This window comes from Galeopterus variegatus, unplaced genomic scaffold (genome assembly GCF_000696425.1).
Source record: "Galeopterus variegatus unplaced genomic scaffold, G_variegatus-3.0.2 Scaffold153, whole genome shotgun sequence".
Lineage (NCBI taxonomy): Eukaryota > Metazoa > Chordata > Mammalia > Dermoptera > Cynocephalidae > Galeopterus > Galeopterus variegatus.
In genome coordinates, this window is record NW_007726264.1 from 760,335 (window position 1) to 784,006 (window position 23,672).

Consider the following 23,672-nt stretch of genomic DNA (forward strand, 5'->3'; position numbering starts at 1 on the left):
TTCACTCATCTACCAATTACTGAGCACCTGCTAAGAGACAAGGGCTGAGCTAAGTCCTGTGAATTCAGGGCATGATATTGCCTCAAGAAATTCACAGTCTAGAAGAGAAGACCAATAATTACAATAACATAGGAGAAGAATGGAAGAGCATACCAAGTAGGAAGCATAGACCCACTCCGTGAGGGATTAGAGTTAAGGGGAGACTTCACAGAGAAGCAGAAGAGAAAACTGGGATTTGAAAGATACAATGATTAGGGTGTGGGGAACATGGAAGAAGAGAGGAAAGAAATGACATTTCTTATCAGAGTGTATTGGAACTCTGTGCATAGGCACAGAGGCGTAAAGCAGCATACTGTGTTGCCTGAATTACAATTGGTTCTATAATGCTGTCGTGTAATGTTCTGGAGGAGTTGAGAGCAGATGGAAGACAGTGGTAGGGTTAGTGATGTGTCAGACTCCACTCGTGTACAGCAGCCCAGTCACTCTTTATACTACGATGAGTTCCTAGAATGGCCATAAAATGTTAAATAAGAGGTGCCAACTTGCCTTGCTAATCTAAAGCAAAAGACATATAATCTTAATTTGTCAGATCTGCTGCAAAATTCTTTCTCCAGACTTATTATTTCTGTTTTAGTCCATTTGTGCTGCTATAACAAAATACTACAGACTGGCTAATTTATAAACAACAAAAATTTCTATCTCACAGTTCTGGAGGCTGGGAAGTCCAAGATCAAGGCAAGGGCTGGTGAGGGCCCCATCTCTGTCCTTCCAAAATGGTGCTTTGTTGCTGCATCCTCCAGAGGGGAGGAACACTGTGGCCCCACATGATGGAAGGGAGAGAAGGGGAAAAAAGAGGCAAACTCCCTCCATCAAGCCCTTTTGTAAAGGCACCTAATCCCATTCATCTCATAATCTCAATCACTTTAACCATAATCTCAATGTTCTTAACATTGTTGCATTGGGGATTAAGTTTCAACATGAATTTTGGAGGAGACAAAAACATCCTAACCATGACATTTTCATATCATCTTTGTTGGTACTTGGTCACATTTGCTGCTAGCATTTCCTTTTACTCTAGGTTCTTAAATTTTCAACCTCCTTGGACGTAAGTATTTATTTTGCATGACATTTTGTGGTCAAGCCTGATTTCAATTTGAATGTGATTTCAGTTTGGTGAAAACCTGACTTTTTGCTATGAGGGAGTTGTATTGACCGACATTAGTAACCCCCCACAATTCCACAGCACTACTAACTTTTGACTACGAGGTGTATAGTTCAATATATACAGATAGGTGCAAAGAATGTGACAAACACTAGTTTACTTACCATCCAGCTTAATCAAATGTCTTTTTTTTTCTTTTTTTAATTTTAAAATGTAATTGTTCATTCAAATCTTAACATTTTGCTCTATTTGTGCCAGTTCTTTTTTACACACTAAAACACTGCGGATAGGTAGTTGAGGCTCTCTGACTATCCCTTCCCAGTCCCGTCCCTCTTCTATCCAGAGCTAACACCATCCTAATCTTAGTGTTTATTATTGTCATGAATGCTTTTATACTTTTACTACATACGTGTGTACGCATAACAACATATGCTATTGCTTTATACGTTTTTGAACTTGGTTTAAATAATTGTATCCTCTAAGTATCTATCTGTGCCTTACGTTTTTATTGGAAATTAAGTTTTTGAGATTTATCAGTGATGATACGTATAGATTTAGTTTATTTCTTCTAACTACTACATAGTGTTTAATTTATGCATATACCAAAATGTACTTTTTTTATTACACACAAGTAGACATTTAGGTTTTATCTAATTTTCCACCATCATAAATCTGCAGTGAACATTCTTGTACACATCTCCATGTGCACAAATATATTGGATTTCTATTCCTGAATTATTTATTTTACTCATATGAGTAGTATTCACTATATAGCAAAGAAAAAATTATCAACCATTCTAATTGTCTAACATACGACAACATAGTCAATTTTAAAACAATATTATAATACTGCACTGATGTTTTTAACTTGTAGCCTTTCAGAAAAGTCATCAGGGACTTTCTTTATGAAGACTTATAAGCCTCAGCTCTGAACCATAGAATAATTTAAGGAATAATCAAATGTAAATACAGAGATGGCTGGTTAGATCAGTTGGTTAGAGTGTGGTGCTAACACCAAGGTCCAGGGTTCTAGCCCCATACTGGCCAGCACCAAAAAATAAAAGAAAAATGTAAATACAAGAATTGTAAAGGAGGCTAATACACCTTCAAGAAACTTGGGCTCAATTTTAGTACTGATCTTACCCTTTTTCTGTTTCCTTGACATATAGCTGGTCAGAGTCAGCCCAATTTATAATTTCCCTTACATGGACCTACAGGCAACTGACTGCTGTATTTAGCCAATGAACTTAATGTGAGCTTTTGTTAAAAAGTATACACATTACCCACTATTGCCCTTGGAGGGAATAAGTCACATTTTTTTTATTAATTTTAATTTTATTTCTTTTATTAGTACCTCCTCTATATAGAACAGTGTTTTAGGTGCTATGGTGTGTCCAAAGAAGGCCTCAGAAGAACTTAGAGTACCACAAAGAAGAGATGCTTAGGAACAGTCCACAGTAGGATTTTGGCATATAAAATGGAGTTTTTATTTTCTCCCTTAGTGACACTCAGGAAATGCTCGTCTCCTGCTGTTGATGAATAATTTCAGAGTACTATGGATCATGCTGAAGAAAATGACATCCTTGCAGCAACCCAGAGGTACTATGTGGAAAGGCCCATCTTCAGTCATCCGGTCCTCCAGGAGAGACTGCACCAGAAGGACAAGGTTCCGGATTCCATTGTGGATAAGCTGAAACAGGCATTCACGTATGTTGTGTTTTAGCTTCTTTCCTTTACTGTGTCGTTCCGTTGGGAGAGAAGCAAGGTCAAACGTGCACAGAAAATCTGTTGGGTGAGGTGGAGACGAAATGGGTGGTGAACACTCGTGATTTGCAGAGCCGTCCGCATGGGTGGTCACTGTGAGAAATTTGACTGGGGACAGGCTTCATTGTGTATTTCACCATGTTTGCTGAATTCCAACTATGGCTTTCATGCATGTAAAGGTTCACAGAAACGACCTTCTTCTAATTCTTCACCCACCTTCAAAATATCCACCTCTTCCCTTATCTCCCAGGAATGTTCCAGCCACTCTGTCTTTTCTCCACCCCAACAGCTACCTTCGTTAGCCACATCTTGAATCACCCATTGTGAATTTTTCCTTATGGCTCCTGGATATGAGGAAGGGAAAATGTGTTGGTGCGAACTCTACAGAGATGTTCCTCGTGTATAACTTTATCTTTCTTTGTCCTTCCAGATGTACTCCTAAAAAAATAAGAAATATCATCTATATGTTCCTACCCATAACTAAGTGGCTGCCTGCATACAAATTCAAGGAGTATGTGTTGGGTGACTTGGTCTCAGGCATAAGCACAGGGGTGCTTCAGCTTCCTCAAGGTTAGTACAATATCCTTCTTTCTTATTTTGTTTCCCTTGTTACCATATCCTCAGGCAATGGCCTCTTTTTGTTTCTGTTTAGCTCATCATGATTGCAAATTGATAGTTTTTATCATATCATTCCAAAGGAATATCTAAAGGAATTGTACAGAAATATTTAACCCTTAAAAATTCCCAGGGATATTAATAGTAGAAAATGGCGATACTATTTTGCAGTCAGTATTCCAGCTCTGTGATTTTATATATAACATAAAAACTTAAGAAAATATTAATTAATTGATCTAAACAATACATATTTATTAAGCACCTGTTTGGCCCTCCCTCTCCTTATGGAGAAAACTTGCCATCCAATCAGGGAGCAAGACATGAATCAATAAAAGCACATGTACATTTTTAGTTACAAATGATGAGGAACACTGTGAGGGAAAAGATGGGGTGCTGGGAGATAATCATAGGGGAAGTAATTTAAGTAGGGAAGTCACAAAAACCTCTTTGAGGAAGTTAGATTGTGCTGAGACCTGTGCAGGTATAGGATGAGAGCAAGTGCATCTCAGGCAGGAGGAACAGCACGTGTGGAGGCGCTGAGCAGAAGAGCCGGGTGTGGCTTGACCAATGAACAGAAAGGCAGCAGCGTCCAGGAGCAAAGGGAGCCAGGGGCTGTGGCTGGCGAGGCAGGCAGAGGCAGGCAGAGGCAGGTGTGCAGAGCCTCCTGGGCCACCCTTGGATTTCATTGTGAGTGCAATGGAGAGCTGTGAGCATGCTTTTCATTTGGATTTTCTCTGTAAGAAGTCACTGAGACTGCATGAGGAATGGCTTTGGTTGGTGGGAGGGGCATCAGAATGGAGGTAGGGAAACAGCTTAGAGGTGACAGTGGCTCAGTGTAGGCAAAAGTGATGACAGCTTGAACAGCTCTAGGTCAGATAACCAAGAATGTACTTCCTCCCAGCCAGTTTCCCCTAAATTAATTTGTCTAAAGATCACTTTCCCTAATGATCAACCAAGTTTTTAATTTTCCAAGTGACTGATTAAATCTATAAAATCTATTCAATCTATTGAACAAAATCTTAAACCAGGTTTAGAACAGTTTCTCACAATTATTTTGGCATCATCACCCTAAGAATAGAAAAAGGGCAGAGTCAAAGGCAGAGGCAAGGGCGGGGTAAGGAGCAGATAAGGGCTCAGTATCTGAAATGGGAAACAGAAGCTAAACCAAGTCACGTCGCACTGGCAAAGCTGCAGGAAATGACTACAGTGAACCATGTAAACTCATGCTCAGAGAAATCCTCAGGATTTTTGCCTAGTTGTGTTTTCATATCATTCCACAAATATATTTTCAACCAATTGACCTTTTTCCATTTTAAACTAGGGTGGTGGCTGTAAAAATGGAAAGAATTGGAAAGGTATATGCTATATTTTGTAGGTAAGATCAGCAAGACTGTTGGATTAATTTATGCCAAATGACAGAGGAGGGTGTATCAAGAATAACTTTAAGGTTGCTGGGAGGATAAGCTGGATGTGGGGACAGTGAGGAAGTGGGATGGTTAAGACTCACTCCCAGGTTTTTGTTTCAAACACCTGAGGGATGTAGGTGCCAACTGCAGACATAATAAAGATTGCAGGAATGGAATTGAAGAGTAGCTTTGAACATGTTAAATTTAAGATGCTCATGAGTAGGCTGGCCAGTTAGCTCACTTGGGAGAGTGTGGTGCTGGTAACACCAACATCAAGGGTTCGGATCCCCATATGCCAGCTGCCAAAAAAAAAGATGTGTGTGTAGTACATAAGTAAATATTTCATGTTTATATTTAATATGCGGTGGGCTCAAAAGAGAGGTGTGGCTACAGATATAAATTTGGGAATCTTTGGCATATAGATAGCATTTAAACCATGGCAATAGACAAGGCCACCTGCAGAGAAAATGTGGAGTGAAAAAAGAAGGGAGCCAAGGTCAGGCGCTGTCCAACACCAAAGGCCAAACAGAGGAGGAGGAACCAGCAGAAGACATGGAAAAGAAGTATCTGGAAAGAGGCATTATCAGAAAGAAGGGAAATCAGAATTACAGAAAGGAAGAGATTATTTCAAAACGGGGAACGATCCAGTAAGTCAAATGCTGCTGAGAGGCATAGATCATCTCACAATCAAATTGTATTGAAAAGGTATTATTCTGCCCATAATAAAGCAATGAAGATAGATAAATATGAAAAACAAAATATAGCAAAGGTAGAGATCTAAGAGAATATAAACAAATTTCTTGTGATTGCTGATTTAAATTACTGAAAAGATTTTTTGTTAAGCATGGCAGGTTGAATACATGATTTTATCTCTAATTCACTTAAAATCCCTCTAAACATGGCAGTAAAGGAGGAGAAAATGGTATAAACTCAGAAGGACAAAGACAGTGATAGAAGAGACACAGTGGAGCAGGGGGAAAAAAGATCATAAGCAGATAGACAAGTGACAACTGACTTATAGCAGAGAAAACTGAAATTTAGGTTCCTACACTACAGTACACTGGGAAATTGGAGACCCCAAGTATTGCCAAAGCCCAGAGTCAGACAGAGAGCTAAAAGTAAGGGAATTGGTTGAAAGTCTGTGTAACGGGTAGCACATAGACACTCAGGTCCCCACACATACACCATGCAGCGAATGGTAGGGTGAAAATACTGAGAGATGGCAGGAGGTTTAAATAAAAGTCTGCACATTGAACTGGGAGCTGACAAAGGCTTTTCCCTCGCCCTGCTGACTCCAAAGTGCCCACAGAAAGACTCAGCACCCACGGCGGGCAGCAAACTGACCTCAGAGAAAAGACCTACAGTGACAACTGGAGCCCAGTGAAAGTGCCGGCTGGCCACCCAATTGCCCTGCAATGAGGCCCATCAGTAAACAAAGTGAGCCAATGCCCAGCAAGCTTCAAGGAAGACACACAGAAAGAAGGAACTCATCAGGAACAGAAATAATGAAGAGGGCAAAATAAAAAAATTTAAAACTATTATATCCTTGGGCCAGCCCGGTGGCACACTGCTACAGTGAGGGTTCGGATCCCACATACAGACCGGTTCCCGCTCACTGGCTGGGCGAGGTGCGGGAGCGACACAGAGGGTTGCGATCCCGTTGTCGGTCCCAGTCCAGTCCGGGCGCTACACTGAGGGTTGCGATCCATTGCCGGACACGAAAAGGGACAAAAAGGAAAATAAAAAGAAAAAACTATTATATCCTTAAAGAAACATAAAAACACATTGAACGCATGAAACAAGAACAGGATGCTATTTTTTAAAAGAGCATTCAACTACTCAGCCATAAAAAAGAATGAAATTCTCCCATTTGCAACAACATGGATGAGCCTGGAGAAACATATGTTGAGTCAAATAAGCAAAGCACAGAGGGATAAATACCACATGTGCTCACTCATAAGTGGGAGCTAGGAGAGAAAGAAGGAAGGAAAGAAAGACCACAGTGGTGAGCTGGACTTGCAGAGGGAGAGAAGTTTCTTCGAGCTACAAAGTGGAGCGGGTGCGAAAGGGGGAGGGGGAGGGAGGTTGGGGCTAATTGGGTGGGGGGCACGGGGTACAAATGCTATTTGTGGTAATGGGTTTGCTGCAAGCATGAATCTGGCCTTCACATCTTGGGCCCAAGGGGTGACAATCAGCTTCATATCTTATGAATATTCATAACTGATTTTTTTAAAAAGATTAAAAATATTATAGCTGGAATAAAATATTCAGTTGAAGGGTTGGAAGATAAAATAGAGTAAATCTCCTGGAAGTAGAAGAAAAAGATAAGTGAATAGATAAGAGAGAAAAGGTAAGAACCCCAGAGGATCAATCCTGGTGTTCCATCATACACGTAGAAGGACTTCCTGAAAGAGAGTAAACAGAAAGGAAAAAATTACCACAGAATAATTCCCAGAACTAAAATACATGAGTTTTCAGACTCAGAGGAATCATTAAGTGCCCAGCAGAATAAATGAAAAATAAAACAAGGCATATCATAGTAAAATATCAAAATACCAGGGATAAATAGAAGATCCCAAAACTTCTAGAGAGGAAAAGATAAAACAGTCACATAATTATGATATAACTAATGAGAAGCTGAAGAGGTGGACATAATAGAAAGTTAACAGTTAATATCTCAAATTGATAAATTAAGAAATAACAATGCAAATGTATTATTTAGAAGTAGGTTCCTCAACCCCACACCATTTACATTGTTGGCGGTGGGGACTGTCCTGTGCACTGGGGGATGTTTAGCCAGCATCCCTGGCCTCTATCCCCTACGTGCCAGTAGCACCCCCTCCCAGTCCTCCCACTTCCTCCCCATCATGATCATCAAAAATGTCTCCAGACATTACCAAACGTCCCCTGGGGGGAGCAAAATCACTCTTTGTTGAGAACTGCTGACTTGGGAAAATGGAGAAAAATAGCACAAGAACAGCTAAAAGAGTTGGAAGTGACTGCCTCTGAAGAGCGGAACCTGGAGGGAGCAGAGAGAAGCGGAAGAGTTGCTGGCTTTTCCTGAGAGCCTCTGAATGCTACTTGGCTTTTAAAACTGTATACATGCATTCCTTTGCTAGAAATAAAATTTATTTTTTACAAAGAACAAAATTTGAGTGATTATATTGTTACATACAAAATAGAATGCTTTCCCATCTCTTCTTTGGCTGAAGTTTTGTTATGCACAACATAACAGTGCATTGACTTTTTAGTTGTCCCAGAAATTTGACTGAGCCCCCAAAGCTGAGAACAAAGGGTGTTCACTGCCTACACTTTCTGAAGAGGGATGCAAGTGATGACACCCAAGCTCTCTCTTTAGTGCATCACTTCAACAAAATATATGAGGGGACAAGGAGACTGATATAAGATTTGAAATGAGAATTTTCTGGAGATAAAGCCCTGTGCTTTTTTCCTCCACCTAAAGTCAAGTAAGAGAGGTCTGCAAGAGGGCTACTCAGCACTGGACAGTGGCCCCCGGAATTTGTGGAGACTGCTGCCTAATTCTTGCATGAAGAGAGTCTAACTGCTCCAAAAAATAGTCTATTTGTAAAAACCCTCAAGAGAACCTTCACATGGATGTTTATAGCAGCTTTATCCATAATTGCCAAACCTTGGAAGCAACCAAGATGTCCTTCAACACTAAAAAGAAATGTGCTATTGGGCCGGCCCGGTGGTGCACTGGAGAGTGCACCGCTTGGGAGTGTGGCGGCGCTCCCGCCGAGGGTTCGGATCCCATGTGGAGACCGGTTCCCGCTCACTGGCTGAGTGCGGTGCGGGCGCAACACCGAGGGTTGCGATCCCGTTACCGGTCAGTAAAAAAGACAAAAAGGAAAAAAAAAAAAAAGAAATGTGCTATCAAGCCATGAAAAGACATGGAGGAAACTTAAGTGCATATTACTAAGTGAAAGAGCCAATCTGAAATAGTTACGTACATGGGCTGGCCAGTTAGCTCACTTGGCAGAGTGTGGTGCTGAAATAGTTACATACTATATGATCCCAACTACATGATATTCTGGAAAAGGCTAAACTATGGAGGCAGTAAAAAGATCAGAAATTCTGCCAGGTGTTAGTGAGAAGGAAAGGAAGAGTAGGTGGAGCACAGAGAATTTTTAGGGCAGTGAAACTGCTCTGTGTTATAATGTAATGGTGGAAATGTGTCATCATACATTTGTCCAAACCCATAGAATGCACAACACCAAGAGTGAACCCTAATGTAAACTGTGGATTTGGGGTAATAGTGATGTGTCAATGTAGTTTATCAGTTGTAACAAATGCACCACTCTGGTGGGAGGTGTTGATAACAGGGGAAGCTAGGCGTGTGAGGGGGCAGAGGGTATGTGGGAAATCTCTGTACCTTCCCCTCAATTTTGCTGTTACCTAAAACTGCTCTGAAAAATAGTCTATTAAAAAAAAAGTGAACTGCCTAGGACAGCAGAATCAAGACAGTCCTGCAGAGGGTGTGACCTGCACTTCCAAAGTTTAGGGGGATAAAATGCCAGACTTTCTCACTGGATAACTGGGCACCATGTAAGGTAACCAGGAAGACTGCTTACAGGATACATGTATGCTAACAGAAAGAACCTGGAACACCATGCCTTTTGATAAGGGGCAGAGGGAGAAATCTAAGAGTCAGGTGGAGGAGGCATTTCATAGACCAGGGTATGGTACAGTGGGAGTTCCTTATTGCAAAGGGGTCTCCAGGGAACCCACAAAAACACCTCATTAGAGACTAACAGCCAGCATTTGTGTGTCAACACCAGATTACAGCTGCACCCGTTTCTGCTCTTACCTAATTTGTGAAAGAATAAAGCAGAAAAAATATCCTCCCACTGGCAAAAAAGATGTCACAAAAAACTGTCAGAGCCTAGACTCTGTGAGCACAAATGCAGGATTATATGCAGGATTGGGGTGGAAGATACATCAGCTTAAATTAAGATGGCTTCACTCGTCCATCAGATACAAACAACCAAGAGAAAAATACATATAACCCCTCTGTTTTCTAACGATCTCCCCACTTCTGTTTGGTTCTTGATCCCACAGGTTTGGCCTTTGCAATGCTGGCAGCTGTGCCTCCGGTGTTTGGCCTGTACTCTTCATTTTATCCCGTTATCATGTATTGTTTTTTCGGAACCTCCAGACACATATCCATAGGTAAAAGCTTATACTTGATATTCCAGTACCTTTCCTTTTGCATTTCCAAGCTTTGCAGTTTACCAAAAACATTGCATGGTTGTTATTAAAACATCTGCTTAATAATAACATTTGTTACTACATACACAATAGGTGCTTTTAAAAAAATAGACTGCTCCCAACATTCTTAAAACTAATGGCTTTCTTATAGTCTTGGGATGATTAAAAAATACAATTTTCTTGTGTAATAAAGCAATTGTTGAAATCTGTGAAATGAGATAAATGCATTATTTCATAATATAATTTGCTTGCATCTGGTTTTTCTATTTATTTATTTTAACAATAGTACTTCAAGTTCCCAATTACTATGCACGTATTTCATTTTCATCATATTTTAGGTTCTGAATTGTAATATTTTCACTTTAGCATATCAGATGCATATGGATTTCATAATAGTGTTGGTGTTGCATGAGGCAAACACACACATGATGTTTCAGATATCTGTTGCTGGATAGCAAACACCCCCAAAATTTAGCAACATAAAACAACAGTCATTGTATTATGTCTCACAGTTCCTGGTGGGTGAGGATTTGGGAAGGACTCATCTGTGCAAATCTTCCTCCCTCTCTCTTTCTTTCCCTCCCTCCCTCTTCCCACGTGGTCCCAGGAATTCCCCATGTGGCCTTGCTGGAGCTGTCTTACACATGGACTCAGGGCTCCACACAAGTATTAGAGCTCTCAGTTGGAAGCTGCATGACCTTTTGTAACCTAGCTTCAGAAGTCACTCAGTGCCCCTTCCACTGCATTCTTTTGGTTACTAGCAAGTCATAAGCCCACCCAGATTGGAGAGAGGAATTATACTCCACCTCCTGATGGGAATATGTCAAGAAGAGTATGTGGGATGGAAGATATGGTCATGGTCACTTTTGGAGAATACAGTATGCACACACGCAAGCTGCTCACACACCAGGGGCAGGACACTGGAGAGGGCAGGGCAGTCTTCTTTCAGGGATGACTTCTGGACCTCACCTGCATCTCTTGGCATACTGGCAGCAACCACATCAGATACACTGAGGATAGTTTCTTTGAACCCCCGAACAAGGATCATCTGTGCTTCATTATTTCAGGTCCTTTTGCTGTTATTAGCCTGATGATTGGTGGTGTGGCTGTTCGATTAGTACCAGATGATATAGTCATTCCAGGAGGAGTAAATGCAACAAATGGTACGGAAGCCAGAGATGCCTTGAGAGTGAAAGTCGCCATGTCTGTGACCTTACTCTCAGGAATTATTCAGGTAAGGCTCAGAGGTGGGGAAATGGACTCTCATTCGTTCATCTAGTAAATATCTATTTAGCACTCTTGGCTGGTCTTACCACATGGTGGGCAGGGTCAGCCAGCAAGCTCCAGAGCTCAGGGTTCATAGCAGTCAGGAGCACCAGTCCCAATGCATGCCTTGCTTACAACTAGGAGTGACAAGCAAGCTTCCATTGGGTCCTTTAGAGATCCCAAAAGCAAGACAAGCTTGAGACAGCAGGATTGGTTAGTACTGGGAAGAGGACATCCCCAATCTTCTTGGAGGAACAGCCAGTGTTCCATCATAGTCCAAATGACTAAGCGTGCCCCCAGTTCCGTGGGACGAGGGGGCACAAGGATGGCCAGTGCTGTGTAGGGCTCCACGCCACTCCAGACCTTCTATGGTTATCTGTATAACCAGTGATTGATTCGTTAGTTACTTAACTGCTACAGGTACAAGTCTGTAGTGTTAGAAAGTGGCCCAGAAAGAACTTTTATATGTTTTCTGTGGGTCATAACTTCCTGACTTATCATGTGATTTATTTGTTTCTTTGTCATTAAAAAAATAGTTTTGCCTAGGTGTCTGTAGGTTCGGGTTCGTGGCCATATATCTCACAGAGCCTCTAGTCCGTGGGTTTACCACCGCAGCAGCTGTGCATGTCTTCACCTCCATGCTAAAGTACCTGTTTGGAGTTAAAACAAAGCGGTACAGTGGGATCTTTTCAGTGGTGTATGTAAGTAAGCAACTTCCAGACACTCTGGTACTTGTTTTTCCTTCTTTATTTTTCCCCCTTTTCTTCTGTATTTCTTTTCCTTTAAGGCTTATTTTTCTTTTTTTCTAAGAATTTACATAAAAGGGAAAAGATTCAGTTATTCTAAGGCCTTCTGAGAAGAGTGCTACAAGAAGGATTAAATTTTAAAATCCTATTTTATTAATATGTGATTCTGCCTACATCACAAGGAATTTTTTTTAGGTCTTTATTTGCTGACTGTACCATTACCCTAATTGGGTGAAGAGAGAGCTTTTTCTTGAGATCAAATTATGTTTGTTTTTCTTTTTGGAAACTAATAAATAACTTAAAGGTATAGTGGGAAACATCTCTCTCTCAAAAACTGCTAGCTCAAGCAGGCAAAAACTAATATGTAAGGCTATAGAAGATTTAACTCACATGATTACCAGTTTAATCTAATAAAATATGTATAGACCCTATACCCAACTCAGGAAAATATAAATTATTTGCATGTACATAGGGAACATGGTAATAAGTGATCATGTTGAAACTAATGTGAAACTGATCACAAATTCTAAAACTTCAACATTTTTTCACACAGTGCAATATAATTAGAAATCAATACTTAAATACAGCTTTTTTTATTTTTATTTTTATTTATTTTTATTTTTTTTAAAGATGACCGGTAAGGGGATCTCAACCCTTGGCTTGGTGTTGTCAGCACCATGCTCAGCCAGTGAGCAAACCGGCCATCCCTATATAGGATCCGAACCCATGGCCTTGGTGTTATCAGCACCGCCCTCTACCGAGTGAGCCATGCGCGAGCTTTTTTTTTTTAAAAAAAAAAAACCAAACATTCAGAAACCAAAAAACATTTATAAATGACCCATTGATAAAAAGAAATTAAATAATTAGAACCAATTGACGGTGGAAGTATCACATATCACAACTTTTGAGATGCTGCTAAAGCTGTCTTTAGAAAGAAAGGTCTATACCTTTGTAGGTATTTAGGCACTGAGGTACAGCACTGAGCCAAGCAGATATAGCCTTTGCCCTTTGCAGCTTACAGTCCAGTGGGAAGACAATTAGTAAACTATTAATCGCATAAATATGTAATTAATTTGTGTACAAATTGTGTTAAGTGCTATGAAGAAGAGGTACAGGATGCCCTGAAAGTTGAATAGGGAATAGTCCTCTTTAGATCAGGGGACTAGGAAAGTCACTTTGATGAACTGACACTTAAATTGAGTCCTTGATTGATTAGAATGAAATCAGACTGTAGGAGCATTTCCTAAATAAATTCTTAGTTTTTCATGATAGCTGGTATCATACTTCTTACTCTGAGACTTCTCAAAATGTCTTGTCACAAAGAAACTGCAAGTGCACCTGAGTACACTGTAGGCATTGATAGGAAAGGACGTGTGGCCTGGGCTCAGTGGGTTTCATACTATAGTTACAATAACTACTTTATTGGGTTTCAGATGAGAACTGACTATGTTTGGGGTGCCCAGACTGTAACCTTAGGATGTAATTAAGTGGCTTTCTTCTCTAACTCTTCTAGGCTCCTTTCCAAACTTCAGCACTCTCTTGGCTTCGAAGTTCACCTGATTTCTCTTTCATCTGCTAACAGTGATTTCTCCCTCTTTGAGCTCCTAAAAGCTTTTCTGTATATTTACTTTGGAGTATTTTGCTGATATCAACCCTTAATTCTTTCCTAAGGACTCAGCTTCAGGGTTACTTTTCTGAATTTTATAATACTATATTGAAACATCAGTGTATCAAACACTATAAGATTGTTGAATAAGAATTACAACTATAAAGCTGTATGACTGGGTAAAAATGTTTCCTAATTGGTGGAAGCTACAAAGAGAGATTTCAGCCTGAGAACTTTTAACTAGAAATGTCCAGTAATGGGATGGCTGGTCTGAATTAGTGCACTAGAGTGTCTCTGTCTATTCAGGGGCTATTTCTTGATCCAGTGTTCACTGTGTTACAGAGTACAGTTGCTGTGTTGCAGAATGTTAAAAACCTCAACGTGTGTTCCCTAGGCGTCGGGCTGATGGTTTTTGGTTTGCTGTTGGGTGGCAAGGAATTTAATGAGAGATTTAAAGAGAAATTGCCGGCACCCATTCCTTTAGAGTTCTTTGCGGTAAGTCAACACAAGGCGATGACCTGTTCAACTTCTGAGATTGCATACATTGATTTCTGTAAGGGATTTTGAAGTGGATGAAAGAGGATCAGGGAGTTAGAGGATCTTCTTTTATCAGTTCTGCCAAAAGAAGGTTAGAATTTGTCAAAGGGAACTTTTTACAAATTTACTGACAGAAAGTAAAAAGAAAAAGCATTAAAGTGTAAACATAGATTTTTAAAATGTAAGTGAAGATAATACATGAAAATTTTAACATTAATTATTCCTAAGCGATAGGATTATTATGATGGATTTATTTTCCTCAAAATTGTTATTGGGTAATTATTTTGTAATGAACACATATTACTTTAATAACCTGAAAAAATAATAATAAAGCCTTTTCCATTTTTAAAAGAGCAAAAAATAAAGGTTACCGAACTGTCTCCGTTCTTGGCACTCCTAGGCCAAAAGAAATACCTCACAGTTCACAGTTCCATTTATTAAGTAGTTAGGTCCAAACACCTTAAGACACATTTATGATTAACAACGTAGTAGTTATTTGTAAACATATGAATAAAAATATTTTATTATGTTCTTAAGTGAGTACAATGATTTATTCATGGGATGTGTGCTCCTGGTGGGCACTGCACAAATCCTCAAACCTTGGGATCAGACTGGACACTGCTACCCTTATTTCCCCTCCACATGGATTTTTGCATGGTTCCTGCTTTTTAATCACAGCAACCACTGAACATGCAGCTTTGCAAATATATGGCATTTTTGAAAGGAACGTAGTGTGAGCTCATACTCAAATTGTGAACTACCTCCAATTAGAAGTTTGCACAGTGGGCCGGCCCGGTGGCGCACTGCTACAGTGCGCCGCTTGGGAGCACGGTGGCGCTCCCGCCGAGAATTCGGATCCCACATACAGACCGGTTCCCGCTCACTGGCTGAGCGAGGTGTGGGCGCAACACCGAGGGTTGCGATCCCGTTGCCGGTCCCGGTCCGGTACGGGCGCGACACTGAGGGTTGTGATCCGTTGCCGGACACGAAAAAAGACAAAAAAAAAAAAAAGAAGAAGTTTGCACAGTGGGCCGGCCCGGTGGCGCACTGCTACAGTGCGCCGCTTGGGAGCACGGTGGCGCTCCCGCCGAGAATTCGGATCCCACATGCAGACCGGTTCCCGCTCACTGGCTGAGCGAGGTGCGGGCGCAACACCGAGGGTTGCGATCCCGTTGCCGGTCCCGGTCCGGTACGGGCGCGACACTGAGGGTTGTGATCCGTTGCCGGACACGAAAAAAGACAAAAAAAAAAAAAAAGAAGAAGTTTGCACAGTGTCCGACAGATGTCACTGTTTCCCTGGAGATATTATAATATACAAAGTGTCCTGGTGAGTTCCATTTGGCACCCCAGAGCTCCTATGTGCATAGTTTGGGAGGCACAAGGATAAGAAATTTAAAAGTTTGGGTGTCTGAACATTTAGCAATAAGTTTCAGCTATGAAAACAACTAGCTGGTGTAGCTTCTATCCCTTTCCTTGCCTTGGTCTTGTCTACACCCAACCAGTACCTGATAACAGGCAGAAGAGACTCTCTGTAGCAGTTTCAAAACCGCTTCTCTTGCTGGAGCTGGGCACAGAGTTCCTGTTTCCACTTGGGGAACAGCGAGAGGAGGTTCCCAGACCCTCCTCTTGGGAAAGAAGACAGGCGAGCCCTAATTATGCAGTAAATGATGAAGCTTGCTTTTCCTGCCTCGGGTTACTAATTTTGTCCATTTCTCAGATTCCCTTTAAAGATTCCTTCATGTTTCCCAGGGTAATGGATCTCCAGAATTCTGTTCTTGTAATTACAGCTTTTCAATAATACCTTAAACCAGTGTTTTTTAAACTTCTTACCTAATGTTCCTTGGAGCAAATGTGAGAGAAGCCACACTGGAAAGTTTGAGGACAGAGTTTTTATGACTCCCTTTAAGCATAAAATTTATTTATTTTATTATAAGAACTTTTTTTTGAGTTTTGCTTTCTATTTTATAATACATCTATTTGTGCTGATAGGAAAACAATGACTTAAATTATCTACCACTGCATAAAATTGATACTCCAGCAACTGGAGCCATAGTTATCCTGTGGATTTGAATTTCTAGGCACTCTTCCAGTTTGAGATGCACAAAAAAATGCAATTAAGGGGACAAACATAATTGCTACCAACAGAAACGGGCCATTTCATCAAAGGGGGCAGAAACACCTACACACTTGGTCTCTCAGGCTTCTGTTTCTGTTAATAAGCTTGCCTTATTATTGGTTTCCTGCAGCAGTCACCACTGTGAGGGGCTGGCTTCCTTCCCTGTCCAGCCATAATTCCTTTCCTGGATAACCCACTGAAAAAGCTCTATCAGCAATAGTGCCTGGGGACGAAGCAATTTGCTATTTCACCTTCGGTTAAGTTTCCCTTCTTGTAGCTCACTAAGGGTTGTACTTTACATCTCAGGTAAATCCATGCCTGACAATCCAGGATGGCCTTATGTACAGTGACACTCTGTGTGATGTGCATGTGCACCCAGACCCTGACTCTGTAGCTGAAATGGGAGAAGACAACTATGGGATGCTGGGGGAGGCCTCTAGCCACACGTGGTGCTGCTGTCCTAGAAACAGGATCAGCGGGAGGATTCTAAATGCAAACATACATTTTATAATGATCCACTGTAATTGTACCCACCTCACAATGCACATTTAAATGTCCTTTATTCGTGTCTTGGCCAGAGCTTCATTTTGCCTGCCCCCGAAGGCAAGGTCAGCTCCTGAGAGGTTTTATGGCCATTTTCTATTGCTGTCAACGAGCCAAACACCTCAGCATGGAACAGAACAAAGTAAGAAGACAACAATTGCAGGCCACAAGGAAACTAGGGCCCATTTTAATTATGTGGGGTAGAGTCATTAAGAGAAGTTAGAATTTCTGGAAGCTAACAATAATTCTTCTTTTTAAATATGAACATTAAAAGTAAGAATAGATTTGGCTCGACTAACTCTTTGAAACTCACTTTTGTGGTGTTTGAATATTCATCTCTAAAGGTACCTTTGGATTTATGTCTCTTTTAGGTGGTAATGGGAACTGGCATTTCAGCTGGGTTTAACTTGCATGAATCATACAATGTGGATGTCGTTGGAACACTTCCTCTGGGGTAGGAAAATAGTTTTTTAAGTAACAGCGTGACTTGAATAATCAATGGATCTATTGTTTCTAAGTCCTGCTTTAGTACTCTTGGAATGAAAAATAATCTCTTTTTTTCTACATATCAAATAGCTGAGGGTTTTAGGGGTTTTGCTGTGTGTGTTTTTACTGTAGTAAAAAAACATGTAACATAAAATTTACCATCTTAAGCATTTTTAAGTGTACAGCTCAATAGCGTTGCGTATATTCACATTGCTGTAAAACACATCTCCAGGACTTTTTGATCTTACAAATCTGAAATTCTATAACCATTAAATAACAACTCCCTCTTCCTCGCTGCCCCCAGCCCCTGGTAACCACCATTCATCTTCCTGTCTCTATGAACTTGACTATTCTACATACCTCATATAGGTGGAGTCATACAGTATTTGTCTTTCTGTGACTGGCTTATTTCGCTTAGTGTAATGGATAATTTATCCATGTTGTAGCATGTAACAGTATTCTCTTCCTTTTTAAGGCTGAATAATATTCCTGTGCATGTGTGTGTGTGTGTGTGTTTACTACATATACCATATTTTATTTCTCCATTCATTCATCAATGGGCATTTGAGTTGCTTCCATCTCTTGGCTATTGAGAATAGTGCTGCTGGGGACATGATTGTGTAAATATGTCTTTGAGACCCTGCTTTCAATTCTCTTGAGTATATACCCAGATCATATGGTAGTTCTATTTTAATTTTTTGAGCAACCTCCATATTGTTTTCCATAGCAGTTGCACTATTGTGCAGTCCCACCAACAGTGATGAATGGTTTTTTGTTTTCCTAAACTTAACAGTTTTTAAAAGCTTTCCTTGAGTGACATAGGAATTAAACACAGTAACTGTGTGACCTTGGGCAGGTCCCCTATCCTCTCCAAGTGCCGGTTTCCTCACCTGCCAGGCGGGCACGGTAATTAATACGTATCCCCAGGGCGGTTGTGAGAGCAACAGGAGAGAACACAGGTAGAGTGGTTAGTGCAGCGCCTGGCACATAGTTAGCATTCAGGACATGCTAACTCAAAGTTCGGAGGCTCGTTACTTTGGAGAGTTTTCCAGTTTTAGATCATATGTTACTTTCTTCCTTGCCTCATCTCTGTTGTCTAACTCTACACTTGTGAAATGTATTATTCTCTTTATATTTGAAGGAGCAAGAGACAATCACCTCTCCATGTCTCACTCTGTCCCTTCTGACATTCTCTGGCCATCTTTCTCTCTCCTCTCTCTCTCTCTCTCTCTCTCTCTGGCTCTTTCTCTTACTATCGTCTTCTCCCTTCCAAAAGAACAGGGTCGGACATTTGCCCAGATGTTGGACATTGATGGAACCCGGCATGTTCCATCAAACCTCCCCTCCAGTCCCATCTAAGAGTCTCCTGGGAAGCAGACAGAGCAGAGGTTGCATTTTAAGCCAAAATTCACCCCATGGAACAAGTGTTGAGGGAGGAAGCACACACCCTACTTTTAAACTACAAAACACATTACTTACAATGATTCGATGTAAAGCTCCTACACGGAAAGGGCACCTTGCTTTTCAATTTGAACTAATAATGTGTAAAATACTTTTAGATCTATCATCTCAGTTGATACTTATAGTAATCCTATTGCCAATATACACTGTTATCCCCATTTTACAGAAAAGTACATTTATTCTCATTCATCCAACATAAGTTTATTGAATGCCAATTATGTACCAAAGCAGTTAAAAACAAAAACAAACAGGCAAGCAGAAAAGTGCTTGCACTTACAGAGCTTATATTCTGTTGCTGGACACAATTGACTGATACACAAACAAATGGTGACAAGTGCTATGAAAAACAGTGAAACCAGGTAAGGAAGAGGAGAGACTGGAGCTGCTGTTTTAGATAGGATATCAGGGAAGGAGCTATTTGAGAGACACAAATGAGGTTTAGTGACTCTCTGGTGAGACCCAACCTGGACCCGAACTCAGTCCCCCGATACCCAGTTGTATGCGCTTTCCATTACCTTGCACCTGGGGTTCTAACAATCATGTGACAAACATTAGTCTTTGATTGGATCCACCAGGTGATCCTATTCAGTTACGAGTTACAAATAATTTGATTAAATGTAAAATGCTTTCACTTATATTTCCTCTTTAAAAAATGTACTGATAGGTTAAAATCCACATGTGACCATAATTTCTGCTTAATACCCTCCTTTCTCTATTGCATTGTACCCAAATATGTTGCTTTCCTTCTATATGTGAGAGCTAAACTTTTTTAAAAAATGTATCCTTCTGGAACTTGGCTACACAGAAACCTTATCTTTCTGAAACTTTGCCCGAAACAAAGCAGATAACAAATACTTACCTACCTTCCTACATGCACACAATTATACTGTTTCAGTTATCCGTGAGTCTCATTGTTGCCTTACAAAACACCCCAAAACAGTGGCTTAATGCAGCAACTATTAATTTGCTAATAATTCAGTCTAGGTTGGGCTCAGCTAGGTGGTTCTTTTGCTGGTCTCACCTGGGGGCTCTCGTGCATCTGCAGATGTCTGAAAGTGTAACGGGCACTGGAGGATGCAAGAGGGTTTCACTCACATGTCTGATGCCTTGGTTGGAGTGTCTGGAACAGCTAAGGGCCGGCTGGCATCTTCTCTGCACATGGTGTCTCCAACAGGATAGCCAGACCTCTTTACATGGTGGCCCAGGGCAACTAGGAAGAAAGGCAGAGAATTTTCCAGGCCTCTGAAGGCACTCATACAGCTTCACTTCCACCACATTCTATTGGTCAAAGCAATCACAAGGCCAGCCTAGATTCAGCTGAAGGGAAAACAGATGCCACATCTAGATGGGAGGAGCAGCATGCACACACAAGTGTGAGGAATGGTTGGTGGCCATCCTTGAAAGCAAACTACCTCACTTATCTGTACACGTACATAAATACATACACATCGCAGTGCCCAGGAAGTGTTAAAGATCCTAATCATCACAGTATATCCTGTGTTTTGGTTTACTTTCCTTAACTCATTCAAAATACATCCTTTTCTTGTACAATTCCTCAGGCCCAAACCTGCTGCTAGAGCTTTCCTCTCGGTCAATACTTACGCAGCAAAGTGCAGGGGAAAGACAACAGATTTTGTAGTCAGACCCCCGGGTTTGACTTCCCACTCCATCTCAGGCAAATTGCTTAACATCTGCAAGCATCCATTTTTTCACCTATTAATTGGGATAATAATGGCACCTATCTAATGAGATTGTTGTGAGGGAGAATGAGATGGTTTATGTAAAGCACATAACCTAGTCTTAATGGATGTTAGTTCCTTTTCCGTCCTCCGCTCCCTTTCACCACTTCTCAACTTGAAACGTTCCTTCTGTCGCTGTGCTGTGACATAGTAAGAGAAGCAGGCATAGAGAGGCCAGCTCTTCCTTGTTTTGTTGTACTTAGTAGATGATCGGTTTGACCTTGGACAAGTTGCTTTACCTCACTCTGCTTCATTTTCCTCATCTATAAAATGGGGATTATAATGGTGCCTAGTTCATAGGAATATTGGGAATAATTCAATGAGCACAGAAGCTGGCATGGGAAGCACCTAGTAAATGGTTGTTATTGTAATAATTATCATTACTATGTTTATCAATTAAGTGATTGATTAGCCCAATGCCTTGAATTAGAGCAGGATGCCTTTGAAAATCCCCACTGCCCTTCCCCCATTAAATTCTAGGGAGCCCCTATTCTGTTTCTTTAGGACAAGGGTCCCAAACTACAAGAATGGACCACAAAATCTGGGTTCCCCATTGTGGGTTCCAGGAGTCACTCTTTTGACTCCTCCAGATCCCCAGGATTCCCAGGTGAGATCCAAGGAGTATAATCTTCTGCTGCTCCTTTCCCATGTTAGAAACTCAACTAAAGGGATAATAATATGGTTAGAGGAGGTAACTCAGTGTCCTTACATCAAATAACAAGAGAGAAGAGTGAGTACCTAGTGTTGTGAGGACAGTAATTTTCTAAGGTAGCCTTTGTCCAACACCCTCCCCACCCCAAGACTTTGCTTTGAATGTCTCGTGGCACCTGAGCACTTCACTGACCCTCTCTTCCTCCTGGTTCTGTTTCTTACTTACACCTGCCATTGGGGTGCCATGAGGTATGAGGTTACTCCTTTAAATAAAATGGCATCTGATCTCTGCTGATGACCCACCCAGGTAGAAAGCCAGCACTTAGCAGTTTGGGCCTGGAAAGAACCTCTCTGGGTCAAGGAGGGTCCTCCTTTTTGTCAAACCAGAGCAAAGAAGCACCCAAGCATTGCCCACCTCATTTGCAGATAATGCTCCTCTAAAATGCTCCCCTCCAGTCCTGTGTTTTTTCCCAGTGGTTACAACACTCAAGTTAAAGTCAGTTTGACTTTTCAGGCTACTACCTCCAGCCAATCCGGACACCAGCCTCTTCCACCTTGTGTATGTGGATGCTATTGCCATAGCCATTGTTGGATTTTCAGTGACCATCTCAATGGCCAAGACCTTGGCAAATAAACATGGCTACCAGGTTGATGGCAATCAGGTAAATATGATCAGTTTCCTGCAGATGTTTTAAAGCAGTACAATCATCATGCTCTGTTATGAAAGTCAGATGAACTAGATATATCTATCTTGCTAGAAAAATTTTTACTCTGGTAAAAGTGGATGATGTATTTGAAGCATGTATTTATTCAACACTACAATTTTTATGTTATTTGTGAGCATTAGGTCATCAGAACTCTGAGCTACAAAGTCCTACCTCCTTCACCTCATGGGCAGGGGTCCACTTAGAAAGGTAAAATCTCTAATCTGAAGCTTATAACTTGGCATACTCCTACAGATGTTACCCCTGTTTTTAAAGCTCACAGCCTGGGAGTAAGGTATTTTTCCAGAGCCATTTTTGCTCCACAGGAAGGCTTATCTCTGTTTGTTAAACTTTGGGGATGTGATTCATCACTCAAACTCCACAGTAACTCCACTTTACCACCTCCTTTCACAACATAGCTACAGATAAGGTATTTAACCCAAACACCATGAGCTACGATCTTGACATAGCAATGTCTATTTTAACACCCTGTGTATTTCTACAGGAAGACTAAATGCACCACATTCATATGAGATGCAGTGACTAAGCTAGAAGAGCCCAAAGTAGCCCTAAGAGTGGGACTCACTTGCCCCAGGAAGACACCGGCACGTACTCATTGACAAGCAATAGACCAGGCATTTGAAATATGCCAGTAGTCCTATACATCAAGAACTTTCTCTTAAACGACAAAAATATTTTATATGCTTTACTGTAGTTTTCTTTGGGGGGAAAAAAGGGTGTGTTTGGGAAGGAGAGGGCTAGGTGGGAGTGCAACATTTATCTCTGATGCAGTAAAAATTCAACATGTTTTCCCCCACCATAAAATATGCCATAATACCTATTTTGAAGTCATGCTAAACAATTTCTTGTATTTGAAAAGAGAATGAAGAGACTGCCTGTACTGCTGAAATGTGTATTGAATGGGCTATCATGCTTTTCTTCCTAAAGAGTGACCTACCTCTTGTGTTTTGTTTCCACATGGAAAAGGAGCTCATTGCCCTGGGACTGTGCAATTCCATTGGTTCACTCTTCCAGACCTTTTCAATTTCATGCTCCTTGTCTCGAAGCCTTGTTCAGGAGGGAACCGGAGGGAAGACACAGGTATATATATAGGACAGCCTGTAAGAACTGGTGATTTGGGTTGTAATTAAATTTTAATCTCTTGATTCTATTCTGAACCCAAGCAAAGCTACTCTGCCTGCAGATCCATGCTCCAGTGAGCTGTGTAGTGAATCAGAGAAAGGCATGATTGGTTGAAGCGAATCACAAGGAACTGAATCTATAGGAAAGAGGTATATTCTCTGGTTAAATTGGAAAGTTATACAACACTCCCTGCTGCCAGTAAACCTCAAAGTTCAGACATGGGATGTTGTCATGAAAACCTGAGCCTGAGTGTGGACAGGATGCCAGCACCATTCAATAAAATTTTCTGCAATGATGGATGTGTTCAATATTTGTACCATCCAATAAAGCAGCCACTAGCATCATATGGGTCTTGAGAACTTAACATGTGGCTAGTGCAACCAAGACCTGAATTTTTTATTTGATTTTAATTTTTAAAAATGTGTTAGCCACCTGTAGCTAGTGGCTACCATATAGGATAGCAAACACTTGTCTGAACTCTTCTGGCCTTTGTGGGTC

General features: G+C 41.0%; 1 protein-coding gene across 5 annotated transcripts in view; it reads left to right on the forward strand.

Annotated features, from left to right (window-relative positions):
• The window catches only part of SLC26A5 (solute carrier family 26 (anion exchanger), member 5), a 70,739-nt gene that overhangs the window by 16,892 nt on the left and 30,175 nt on the right, over positions 1 to 23,672 (forward strand). For 4 of the 5 annotated variants that reach the window (XM_008592273.1, XM_008592279.1, XM_008592255.1 and 1 more), the window contains exons 2-10: positions 2,665 to 2,869; positions 3,357 to 3,496; positions 10,027 to 10,137; positions 11,244 to 11,410; positions 11,979 to 12,143; positions 14,137 to 14,289; positions 17,362 to 17,444; positions 21,842 to 21,989; positions 23,019 to 23,132. In XM_008592273.1, the coding sequence (XP_008590495.1) occupies positions 2,718 to 2,869; positions 3,357 to 3,496; positions 10,027 to 10,137; positions 11,244 to 11,410; positions 11,979 to 12,143; positions 14,137 to 14,289; positions 17,362 to 17,444; positions 21,842 to 21,989; positions 23,019 to 23,132 (1,233 nt within the window). In that variant the 5' untranslated portion in view covers positions 2,665 to 2,717. Of the gene's footprint in view, positions 1 to 2,664; positions 2,870 to 3,356; positions 3,497 to 10,026; positions 10,138 to 11,243; positions 11,411 to 11,978; positions 12,144 to 14,136; positions 14,290 to 17,361; positions 17,445 to 21,841; positions 21,990 to 23,018; positions 23,133 to 23,672 lie in introns of those variants that run through there. The other variant, XM_008592268.1, reaches the window with a different exon arrangement.